At 35.9% G+C, this 12,870-nt stretch overlaps 2 protein-coding genes across 7 annotated transcripts in view; one reads left to right on the top strand and one right to left on the bottom strand.

Annotated features, from left to right (window-relative positions):
* LOC108740371 (tachykinin-like peptides receptor 99D) overlaps positions 1 to 12,870 on the top strand; it is a 239,604-nt gene that overhangs the window by 212,603 nt on the left and 14,131 nt on the right. For all 6 annotated transcript variants that reach the window (XM_025976461.1, XM_018474664.1, XM_018474665.1 and 3 more), the window contains 2 exons: positions 1,547 to 1,697; positions 7,307 to 7,503. In XM_025976461.1, coding sequence (XP_025832246.1) covers positions 1,547 to 1,697; positions 7,307 to 7,503 — 348 coding nt within the window. The remainder of the gene's footprint in view (positions 1 to 1,546; positions 1,698 to 7,306; positions 7,504 to 12,870) is intronic.
* Positions 11,514 to 12,820, bottom strand: LOC112905001. The gene is made up of 3 exons (XM_025976462.1): positions 12,633 to 12,820; positions 12,148 to 12,581; positions 11,514 to 12,090 (listed from the first exon to the last, which is right to left on the bottom strand). Exons 1-3 carry the CDS (start codon positions 12,719 to 12,721, stop codon positions 11,909 to 11,911), a joined length of 705 nt encoding a protein of 234 aa, XP_025832247.1. The 5' UTR covers positions 12,722 to 12,820; the 3' UTR covers positions 11,514 to 11,908.

The following is a 12,870-nucleotide window of genomic DNA, read 5'->3' as shown; positions in this document are numbered from 1 at the left end:
GCCGTGTGCTGTAGGCATTAGACGCTTTTTGGATGGGTGAAATCTAGTGCGTTCGCGTAACCGACATGCTCACGACTGGCGCACGCGCAGCGGCCGTGTGCTGTAGGCATTAGACGCTTTTTGGATGGGTGAAATCTAGTGCGTTCGCGTAACCGACATGCTCACGACTGGCGCACGCGCAGCGGCCGTGTGCTGTAGGCGTTAGACGCTTTGTGGATGGGTGAAATCTAGTGCGTTCGCGTCACCGACATGCTTGTAGCAGTATATATCTGAGTATATCTGTATCTATACAGAGAATTGTTGAAATTAATGATGACAATGATGCAAACAATGTTAAAAATCAAGTACATTGAAATTTATGTAAATATTTGAATAATAAAAAACCATATAAACATGCATATAATTGTTGCTCGGAGTGTCAATAGATGTGAAAACCAGATTGATGTTGATAATTTTTATTCAAACATTGTGAAATTTCAAATTTTAATACTAAAAGTTCTAAGTTTTCACTTCTATCGGCAGTCCCTATAACTGCCAATTTTTTTTTATGTTATAAATGTCTCTATTAACGTAATAAAAAACAAAAACAAATATGATCAAACACTTATTAAAATAGAATGCAATAAAAATGTCAATTTTAGGTTTCAGGAGTATGACCTACTTTTGTACATGATGCAAATCGGTTGCCCGTGATAGCGAAGTCATAAGACCCACCTTTTTTAATTAAAAATAATCGGTACAAAAGTTACCAATTCTTCGTTTTGTAACTGATCGCCAATCGAAGAAGCATCTTAAAATGGCATACACATTATTTGAAAAATTGGCAACCTGGCATGAATATTTTCTTCTATCACATAAGAGTACACTCTTTTTTTAATGTTTAATTCACGTCCTTCATAATTATTGCATAAATAATTAAAATTACAAGAATTATGCGTCAGTTAAATAATTAAAATTACAAGAATTATGCGTCAGTTAAAACTAATGCTGTCATAAATGTAAACTTTGTATAGTACTTAATGAATGTCACTGTTATTAATCGAATAATATAGTGACAATCATAAGTTGAAAAAGAATAAATTATTTAATTTATAAGACTGACACTGGCTACAACGACTGATAAAGTGAGACTAGTGCCCGTTGCCCAGCGACAATTTTCGGCGTTTTCTCTTTGTGCGAATCTTCGTGTAGCTTTCTGTCTCTCTCACTTATTTACGTCCCTCTCACATAACAGATTTTGTTAGCTGTTAACGAATTTACTTTCAATCGCAAAACTTTATACTGTTCCATAAAAAAAATTAACTTCAAATACTAGTGAGTACAAACACTTTACAACATGAATGCTCCTTTAAAAAAAATTAACGGTTGTGGTTTTAACTGTATAAAAAAAGACTTTCTCTTATTCTCATCGTGTTGTCAGAAACCTTTCACGCTGTTATTATACAATAACATAAAACATTTATAAGTATTACGGGTGTCGCTTCCCCACAATAGGTTTGCAAATCGCCTTAAAAAATGCACCCGTAAAAAATTTTTTTCATTTCAGTTACAACGTCTTCTTCACTGTAATAACATACGTTATTCCTATTGCATCTATGACCTTCACATACGCTAGAATAGGAATAGAACTGTGGGGCTCCCAAAGTATAGGAGAATCGACTCAAAGACAAATAGAAAACATCAAAAGCAAACGTCGCGTAAGTATTAGTAAGTAAGTACCGCAGAAATAAGTTGGTTTTTTGAGCTTAACGAAATATTTTGTAAAATAAAACAAAATAAAATAATAAGTTGAATAAATGTATGTTTTATAAGATACATGCTTTATTACAAACAAACATTATATACTACATACAACAAATGGACTATACCAACTGCGGCGATCCTTCTCAAAGCACTACCAAGTGCAGCGATTTTAACGATAACAGTCAGTACCAATTGCGGCAATCGTATTGTTTTATTTTAAATGATGATTATAAATGCTGTGCAATGTGTATTATATAAAAAACCACCAAACAAATAAAAACCAAATTTTTCCATGAATAAATTTCCTATAATGTTACATATTTGAATACTGTCACGTATACTACATTTATTTAACTGCTTTCTGTCTAACTAACAGTCCTATTATTAATCAGTTATCAATTCACCACTATATGAAAATTTTGTCACTTCTTCGCCTCGAACTCTCTGATTCGTACTGCTACAGTCGATCTCTCTGGTCTGCTTTGCCATTTCCTGCACTAATCTTCCAAATCGCTTCAGCTTCGTGGCCAACAAAATTGCTCGCGTACCTTCCCTAGAGTCTTAGTAACACAGAAATGTCCTTCCCGACGGTGTGCTTCTAAGGCTTCTAAAATTCTTTTCTCCGGAAGTATTACCTGGAATGTTTGTAATTCCATTCTTTTCCCACATTCTTTTCAAAACGCCGTGGTCCAAATTAAGGGAAGCCCACTACGCCCAATAACTTTTTCGGTTCCGGCTTCTTTCTATCTCATTATTGGGTCAATATCTTCGTCCTTCCTCTGATCTTTAATTAATGCCTTATCCTCCCAGGAATTCTCAGACTGAACGGTAGTTAGCTTAAAATAGATTGATGCCAGGATCGTAGATGGACAATGTCTAATTAGCACTTGTATTAATTACGTTATCAATTTACCACTATATGAACGCTTTGTCACTTCTTCACTCTTTCTTGAGGCTGACTGTGCTTCTAGAACGGTCTAGTAAATGCCGTCTAGAAACCTGTTCTTCCTTGCCACTATGTGTCTTTGATTATCTACATACATGTGACAATAAAATCTGTCTCTAAATGTAAACATACATCTATCTTCCTATGGATTATACTATATTATTCTTAAATACCTAATATACGTTCATTTCTAATAGGGACAAAACTAATAACTGGTATGTTTTTAATGTACATATTGCATTTTATGTGAAATTGTAGCTGTATCTTTAAGAGACCATATTTTAAGTTCACATTTTGAGAGGCTTACTAATTTTTTATCTATAAAACCTATAAAACTACACACACACGCATACGCACACCCATGCGCCGGTCAACATACGGGACTCCTGCGTCAAGGAAACTGTTCACACACTGATCAATGCAATGGTATTATTCTGCATTGACCTATGACACACTGGCCTATTCAACTGACTACAACTTTAAAGAACTATTTACTCTAGGCTGGCTGTTAAATAAACATTGTCATTCGCACTTAATCTAATCGAACAGTGCATAAATACAGAACAAGTACAACACGGATATTTCTAATTACCAGCCTGCGTGACCATACCAGGGACGGAGCGGTTCGTGTTTATATTTCCAAAAACGTTTTTCTCCTGAACTTTCGGACCATCAAACATTTATGTTGAATTATTTTGAATAAGTGGAAGTAGGTTTTTATGAGAATAAACGTTTATTGTAATAGAATTACAATTTTATGCACTCTACTCGTAGTGTCACGGAATAGTATTATTTATTAATATATAGTAACTATAGCAAACTAACAAACTAGGAAATTACATTAGAAAGCGCTGAATTTAAATTAACATTTCAATACTCTCTTCAAATTAGAGCCTTCTTTTATAAATAGCATAAAGTACAAAAAAAATGAACTACTTATAATTATTAAGTTTGCACATGCCTATATTATTTCTCATAAATATAAATTTATCCTTAGACAATTCACGTCCTTCATAATTATTGCATAAATAATTAAAATTACAAGAATTATGCGTCAGTTAAATAATTAAAATTACAAGAATTATGCGTCAGTTAAAACTAATGCTGTCATAAATGTAAACTTTGTATAGTACTTAATGAATGTCACTGTTATTAATCGAATAATATAGTGACAATCATAAGTTGAAAAAGAATAAATTATTTAATTTATAAGACTGACACTGGCTACAACGACTGATAAAGTGAGACTAGTGCCCGTTGCCCAGCGACAATTTTCGGCGTTTTCTCTTTGTGCGAATCTTCGTGTAGCTTTCTGTCTCTCTCACTTATTTACGTCCCTCTCACATAACAGATTTTGTTAGCTGTTAACGAATTTACTTTCAATCGCAAAACTTTATACTGTTCCATAAAAAAAATTAACTTCAAATACTAGTGAGTACAAACACTTTACAACATGAATGCTCCTTTAAAAAAAATTAACGGTTGTGGTTTTAACTGTATAAAAAAAGACTTTCTCTTATTCTCATCGTGTTGTCAGAAACCTTTCACGCTGTTATTATACAATAACATAAAACATTTNTAACATTTTCATAATATTTTTCTTTAATAAAGTTATATTTAATATCTATATGTTTGCAGCGCTTGTGAAATTCACTATTTTTAATGACGTTGATTGCACTTTGATTGTCAATGTTTATAATCACAGACTGTTGTTTATATTCACTTATTTCCTGTAGTAGTTGTCTTAGCCACATAGCCTCTTTAGTGGCAGCACAAGCAGCCATGAACTCTGCCTCTGTTGTAGATAAGGCCACTGTTTGTTGCCTTTGGGAGGACCACGTAATGGCGGCTCCATTCTTAAGAAAGACATAACCAGTTGTTGATCGTCTTGTTTCAACATCGTTGGCGTAGTCAGCGTCACTGTACCCTACTACATCAGTGCTGTTTTGCTTTGACATGTAGCACAATCCATAATCTTTAGTATCTTTTAGATACTTGAGTATTCTTTTGACGGCATTCCAGTGAGATTCATTATGACTATTTAAGAATCTACTCACCTGACTGACTGCAAACAAAATGTCTGGCCGGCTTACTGTTGCTGCATGTATGAGAGATCCTACGGCTTCTCTGTAGGGATATTTTCTTTCAGGTAGCCCATCAGCCTTCATGAGTTTAACATGTGGATCAGCCGGTACACTGTTAGAGTTTGCTTCAGTCATATTGAACTTCTTTAATAATTGCTCAATATATTTGGTCTAGTGTATAAAAATATGATTATTAGATTTTTCAATTTGCATTCCTACAAAGCAGGAAAGAGGATATGTTTTGACTTCAAAATCAGTTTGAAGATCATTAATTACTTCAGTTAAAACTGATTTATCTTTACAAAGTAAAAGACCATCGTCAACATATAGACACAAGTAGCATGTTATTCCCCTGGTTAATCCAATGTACATGCACTGATCTGCTTTACATCTTTCAAACCCAAATTTCTTTAAAACTGAATTAAATTTTGTATTCCAACATCTTGGTGCCTGTTTTAGCCCATATAAGGATTTGTTAAGTTTACATACCATGTTTGGGTTGCAGTCCAATCCCTCAGGTGGAATAATGTAAATTGTTTCTTCCAGGTCACCATACAGGAAAGCAGTAGTGATGTCGAATTGGGTTATCTCTAAATTTTTCTGAGCTGCAAGTGATAATAATAATCGTATAGAGTCATACCTCACTGTCGGTGCAAAAGTTTCATCAAAATCTATCCCTTCTTTTTGTGCATATCCTTTTGCACAGAGCCTTGATTTGTAACGAAGACCTGTTGGTTCATTTTTGATACGAAATACCCACTTACATCCGATAGGCTTGGTGTTTTGGGGTTTTTCTACCAATGTCCAAGTAACATTTTTAGAATGTGACTCTAATTCTTCTTTTATTGAAGTTTTCCACTTTTCAGATTCAAAGGAGTTTAAAGCTTCTTTGTAATTCTGAGGAATAGAATTTATTTTTTCTTCACTGTAGCACATGTAAGTCTTATCGTTATTTTCATTTAATTTTCTTCTTGGTCTCAATATTATTTTAGAAGGTGTTGACGATAGTTGAACATCTATATTTGGTTTATACTCGGGATCTTCGTTATCTTCTTGGTCTGACATATATTCACTGGTAGTGTTTGAAGAATCTGATGTGTCATTAGAATTCGGAGATGTAGAATTATCATTTTGTTCCAATGATGTATCACACATTATTTCTTTCTCGGTCAGATTTATAGGAAGATAGTTTCTCTTTACTGTGGTCTCTAAGAAAACGGCGTCTCTGCTTTTAATCACAGTTTTTGAGATAGGTATTATAAACCTATACCCTTTTGTATTATCACAGTATCCGATGAATACAGCTTTCTGTGATTTGCTGAACCACTTCTTACGTTTTTCTTTTGGGATATGTATCATTGCTTCACAGCCAAATATTTTAAGATGACTTATATTTGGTTTCTTCTGGAGTTTTAAAAGCCAGTGAACGTGTTGGAGATCTATTAATGAGGTAAGCAGCTATGTGTATTGCTTCTGCCCAGTACTGTTTAGGAAGTTTTGCATTAATCAACAGACACTTTGCTTTTTCAACAAGCGTGCGATTCATACGTTCGGAAACACCATTTTGTTCCGGTGTATAAGGCACTGTTGTTTGATGGACGATACCAGCTGTTGCTACTTTACTTGTTTACTTTTTTAGGGCTACTGGGCCCATAACCTGTTGAATTATTTTGAATAAGTGGAAGTAGGTTTTATGAGAATAAACGTTTATTGTAATAGAATTACAATTTTATGCACTCTACTCGTAGTGTCACGGAATAGTATTATTTATTAATATATAGTAACTATAGCAAACTAACAAACTAGGAAATTACATTAGAAGGCGCTGAATTTAAATTAACATTTCAATAATTTACTTAATATTCTTGATTTATAGTGCTCAATCATATCCTGCAAGCAAGCAACTTATTTCAGAAACACCCTTTATAAGAAAGTTTCAGTCAAAAAAGGAGAGCCTGTATTAGTGTACTCGCGTAAAATATGAAACTTCTTTAAATTGTATATTATAGTAAGTATTAAAACAAAAAAAAAATAGCTTTAACTATTGCATCAACTAATTACTAAACACCAGAAAAATACAACTTTATTTCGAGCGGACAAATGTGGAATATCGATTTAGTTTTGTTAAAAACTGTTACGTTTGCACCATACAAAACTGCAGGGGAATTAAAACTAAAAACAAACACAAACGTATATGTAATACATATGCAGTACAGCGTAAGCGCGATCTGCTGACAATTTGTTAAAATGGCAATTTTCGAATTATCGGTTGCCACCAACAAGCTGATTTCTGAAGCCTTTTAAAATGACTCATTTTAGATATATTTATCAGGGGTCACACTTTTCGGTTTTATACCATAGTAAATTTCCTTCCTAACGTAGATAAAAAATCTATCACTGTAAAACTTCCGTCAAAATAGACTTCCCTATGGTGCATATGAGACGAGTAATAAATGAATCTATGTCAATAGTTTAAAATGAAATTTTACAAATGAAAATAAATATCCTACTTTTGCTATATACATTTTTATAGGTTGTGAAGATGATGGTAGTGGTTGTTATAATATTCGCCGTTTGCTGGTTGCCATTTCATCTTTACTTCATCGTGACATCTTATCATCCCGAGATCACCAGTTCCCCATACATTCAAGAAACTTATCTGGTCATCTACTGGTTAGCGATGAGTAATTCTATGTACAATCCAATTATTTACTGCTGGATGAATGCAAGGTAAATTGATTGAAAAGCAAAACTATTTTAAATTTGTGTTTGTACAAAAAGTATTTCGTTTTTTATTATAGGTAGTTAAAATTGCAATTTCTCGATAGTAATATGTTCAAGAATGAAATTCTGTGAAGTAGAATTTCACATAAAGTACTTAAAAACCAAATACGTGTTTCCATACCCAAAGTATCATTCCTAGTTGAAAATTACACGTAAACTAAACAAATTAAAAAGATTAATATATATGATTATATTATGAATAATGTGATTAATTAATAATGCATAGATACATATTAAACCCATTCGACCCTGAAAATACAGAATCTATATTGTTTTGCTATTTTATTGTTTTATTGGTTACAAAGGAATACAAAACAACGTCCCTTAATAAATTCCACACAAAACCATTTTTTTGCGCTTTTCTTCTATGATTTCGCCGTGAAACCATTAGTACCTATCGAGTATGGCGTTTACTAATTCTTATCGAATAAGTACAAATTGTGTGGTTCTATAGCAGTGCCCAGTTGGCATATCTTCTTGACATATCATGAATTGGTTTTGCGACTCATAATTATAGCGTTTTTCCCGAGGTTAGAAGCGTTCGAAATGTGGCACGAAGTAACAGATACAAAACACTATATATACAATTAAACGTAAAAGGAACGTGAGTCCGCGTGTGGCTCTACTAACACTCTCAACTAAACCACCAGATTATGTCTTGTTTGTACTAACTCAAAACTATCACTACTTACAACATTATTGTGCCCTTATTGACCTTGAATAAGGATCTCACTAGAAAACTTCGTACTTACCGAGAATGCACAACTGCTTCACCACTATCTAGGCACACACCACTAGGCCTATCCTTAAGACCACTCTAATGTTCCACCTAGGGAAGACTCGTAAAGGGAACTTAAGAACGTAGCTGATTCTATCGTTTATAAAAAACTTTCATTCCCACCAGCCCCTAATGCTGGTAGGTGGGCAGTCCCTCCGAACTACGCCGGAAAATAGGGCAAAAGGCCCTCTTCAGCCTCCTTTCAGGAATCGTGGTAATGGGTAGGTGGTGGTTCGTATGAGAAAAATTAAACGGTTGAATTGAAGACAGAAGAGAATGGGAGATATTTGTGTAATATTACTGCCACAGAAGAACATTGTGGTTTCTATATGATGTGTCTCTTTGTATGTGTATTTATTATTGTTTGTGGGGATTTGCGTGTGTGTAAGTGGATGTTTTTATTTTTGGGGGTTGGGAACGTTTCTAGTATTTTTTTGTTTAATTTTTCCTCGAGGAGGAGAAATCATCAGTCAATGGGGCTAGTGTCGGATTAGCTGAAACGCCTACCTACTAAAACCCCTCCTCGACTAGGGAGATCAACCCGGAGGTAATACATCCCAGGAATGATTCAGTGGGAAGAGGTTAGGAGCGGGAAGAGGAATGGGTGTAGGAAAGAAACATTGGATGAAAATGGTAATCGATAGCCCACCTCGGATGAGCTTCTGATAATTGTGCTGAACGCACGGATTTTTGTTTGAAGGGATATGGAGCTGTTTTGGAAGAAGGACTTGGCGGAGAAAAAGGCGACCAGGGCCTTGGCACGGGTGGCAAGGATGTGCTTTCGTCATGTCAGTGTTCTCTGTAGAAGACAATGCCGAGGTAAGTAAGTAACGAAAATGCTCCATTTGATGCGATGGTTGTTAACGCTGATGGCGGAAAGTTTTTGGGTTCTTCGGGAGAAGAAAATTGCTTCCAACTTGGCCTCGTTAATGGAGAGTTTCCATTTCGGTACAAATTTAGTAGCAGGAGCAGGAATGTTTTGGGCGATGTTATCGGCGTAGAGAGCTGTGACGATCAAGGGATGGGACGGCATGTCTGCGCAGAAAGGATTGAACAGAAGTGGTGACAGCTTGGAGCTTTGGGGGACATCAGCCGTGACAGGTTTGCTTGAGGATAAAACAGAGACAACGCTGACACGGAAGGTTCTGTCAGAGAGGAAGGAACGGATAACCTCGATTAGGAAGTGTAGGGTGTTGAGGGCGATTTAGTGATGAGATCTTCTTGCCAAACTCGATCGAAAGCTTGCTGGATGTCGAGCAGAAGCATGGAAGTATGACGGCGCTTATTTAGGTTATCAGAGATGTGTTCGGAAACACGGGAGAAGTTGATGGCCAGTGTCATGCTATCTACGGAAACCGTATTGAAAGTCGGGAAGTAGGTTGTTGCACTCCACAGACTGTATATCATTCGTAGAGATAGCTTCGTAGACTCCACGGAGGACGACATAAAGTTCTCTGTCTTGTTGAAATTGGTTGGTTGAGAACTCAACCCTGGATTCGTTGAGATACGACGATAGGCTACGAAAATAGTTCACGGAGTTGGGGTAAACTCTGATCGAGTTTTGGGTGTTAATGGCCCAACGGGTGGTAATACCGTGGTTGTCCATGACGGATAACAATGGGTAGGGGAGCTTTAGAGCCTTGGTTTAGTTGCTCTGTTTCCGACTTAACGTAGCGCGCTTGGACTGCAGCTCGCTCGCTAGGGTTAAGGCTTCCGCAAGGGAAAGTCTCTCAAAGAGTGCGGGGCTTTTGGGGGTAGCCATTGCTAGAATGGTTAACGCACTGGAGTGAAATTACTCTTGTTTTAGTTGGGTTGGCATACGGAAAAGAAAAAATAGTTTGGTTAGGTAATGGTTAAAATAGAGCAATAGAATTATTTTACCATTACCAACTGAACGGCTGGGCTACTGCTGTTTATTTTATTTATTTATTTGAACCAGAAGTAATTACATACATACATATATTATTACATATAAATTGCAGTAATTCTGCAGAGGTAATAAGTTACCTTTNTACCAACTGAACGGCTGGGCTACTGCTGTTTATTTTATTTATTTATTTGAACCAGAAGTAATTACATACATACATATATTATTACATATAAATTGCAGTAATTCTGCAGAGGTAATAAGTTACCTTTTCGCAGTTAAACCTGAATAATAAATAGAAATTAAACCCGGTGGTTTAGCTGTAGATACGAACGGCTGGAGCGTTCGGCTGTTGAACAGTGTTTGTGTAGAACTGTCGGTTGCAAGGCTGGTAGACTGGAGGTTCGTTTCTGCTGGAATTGTCCATTGGCTTCGAAGGTTAAGTCTAGAGTGAACGTTTCTAGAGAAAAAATATTTTTGGGTATTTCATTCCCACTGGACTACATCGGAAGGTAGGGCGGAAGATCCTCTTCAGCCTCCTATCAGAAATCGTGGGAATGGGTGGGTGGTAATTCGGGTGTAAAAAAATGAGACGGACGAAATGAAGACAAAAGAGAATGAAAGATTATCTGTGGAATATTACTGCCCCAGCATTTGCCTAAGTGATCCAAGGAAACCACAGAAAAACTTGGACCAAGGCAGACGGACCCGGAATCAAATCAGCGTCTTCCCGAATGCTAAGCAATGGTCTAAACCTCTAGGTCATGCCGCTCGGTACGTTTCTAGTTGGGACGGAGCCTTTTATACTCGGAATGGAAAGAACGGTGTTTATTCTGCTCGTTTCGCTGGTAGAGAGTAGTCGTGAAGAGTAGGATCCCATCGTACGATGGTGGTACTGCGGTCTGTGTGGCGCCCTCCTGATCGGTATTGTGCGATGACTGGAGTACTATAGTGGGGTGGAAGGCGGCAAAATCTTTATTTTAAATAAGCCGTTTGCTACATATTGCTTTTTCTGTACATATATTCTTGAAAATGACGTATACATTTATAAAAGTAATATCAAAGAAGCACCACATTATACAGTGCCACTATTTGTGAGTTTCCTTTTACCTTCAAAACAGATTTTTAGGAAGGCACACACCCTATATATATATATACCCTATATATATATATACCTATATATATAGGTATATTTGTATCTTTAGGACCTCCGTTACATTGGCAGGCGCTCAAGCCTCCACTATACCAACTTTGTATACACCTAAATTTAAATCATATTTATCACTATGGGACCGTCGGTATTGCAGGTTTCATTAGAGGGGAAACACTTTTCTAAAATATTTTATTTTTTAAAATCAGGTAGCTCTTACCTCCTTATATTTATTAGACTGAGCGTACGTTGAAACCTCTCGCGCTGTTGCCATTTACTCAGTTCATACACTTGTTAAATAAAATAGTTTTAATGTTTGATTTGGGATAAATACCTAATGTTACTTAACAATTGCTTATTCTTCATTAAGGAGAATGCCATTGTTTGATGGTTTTAATTTTAATAAATAAACAACAGTTAAGGTTAAAAGTATAATAACGTAAAAAAACTAGACATCGGGTGAATCATTACTCTATAGCAACTTTAAAACGAACTTACAACTTTTTTTATAAATGAACACGAATCTCTATTGAACATTATTTTATTGCAACCATGACTACTTCTGCGACTGTTGAAGCTTTCTCAAATGCTGAAGCTTTGCTTTTACCACCACTGGCTTCCTATCAATGCAATTCTTGTTTAAAAATTTTCTTATTTCTTCCGTTGAAGGGTATGAGCCCTTAATCAAGTATTTTTGAAAGGTTTTCTTTAACAGGGAGACTTCATTTGGAGACCATTCTGAAGAGATAACAAATGTAAATAATCTAAAATACTCTTAACTGATAGTAAACTTACTTTCACTCTTTCTCTTTTTCCTGCCTTCAAAATATTCTTCAGCCTTTTCCTGTCCAATATTCTTCATTTCCTCTATTTTGGTCTTGGATCTGTCATCTATGTTTGAGTCAGTGTATTTTTCTCTGTATTTCGGCTGTTCCTTTCGCCGGATAAATTTCATTCGTTTCCTCTTCTTTTCATTCATTTCTGCTACCTCCTTTCCATCTTCCGTTTCTTGGTCGCTATCTTCTTTTTCGTTATTCTCCTCAATTTCCTCAGTTACAAGTCCATCGTCGTGGTGATTTGCTAAAGATTTCATATCGTTTTCTTCGGCATATTTACAATCGATCTCAATCTCTGATAAGGATTTTCCTCTATGTTCTATTGGCACTCCATTTTCAATCATCAACAAAAGCTTTGACACCTTTGCTGTCTGATAGACATCAACTGGAAGCCTTAAAAGTGAGAATAAAGTAGATGAAGCGATAAAAATGCAAAAGCCTTACTCATAAAATTCTTCATGGGTTTTAACTGTGTGACCCATGAAGTTGGAAAACTGTTTAATATCATCTTTGGACAGGCTTAATATCTGCATGACGGTGGCAATTTGTTTTCTCAAACGATTACTTGTTATAGCTACAGGGTTCTCTAATGGAATTTTTCTAGTTAGGTTTCGAATTGCTAGGTCTCCTTTGCCCCATATGACTTTATGTCCTGGTATTGAAAAGAGGTAGTCGTTATCTT

The sequence above is a fragment of the Agrilus planipennis genome, unplaced genomic scaffold (assembly GCF_000699045.2).
Source record: "Agrilus planipennis isolate EAB-ADULT unplaced genomic scaffold, Apla_2.0 scaffold75, whole genome shotgun sequence".
Lineage (NCBI taxonomy): Eukaryota > Metazoa > Arthropoda > Insecta > Coleoptera > Buprestidae > Agrilus > Agrilus planipennis.
The sequence above is the reverse complement of the archived record's forward strand: the minus strand, read 5'-3'. Positions and strand labels throughout refer to the sequence as shown.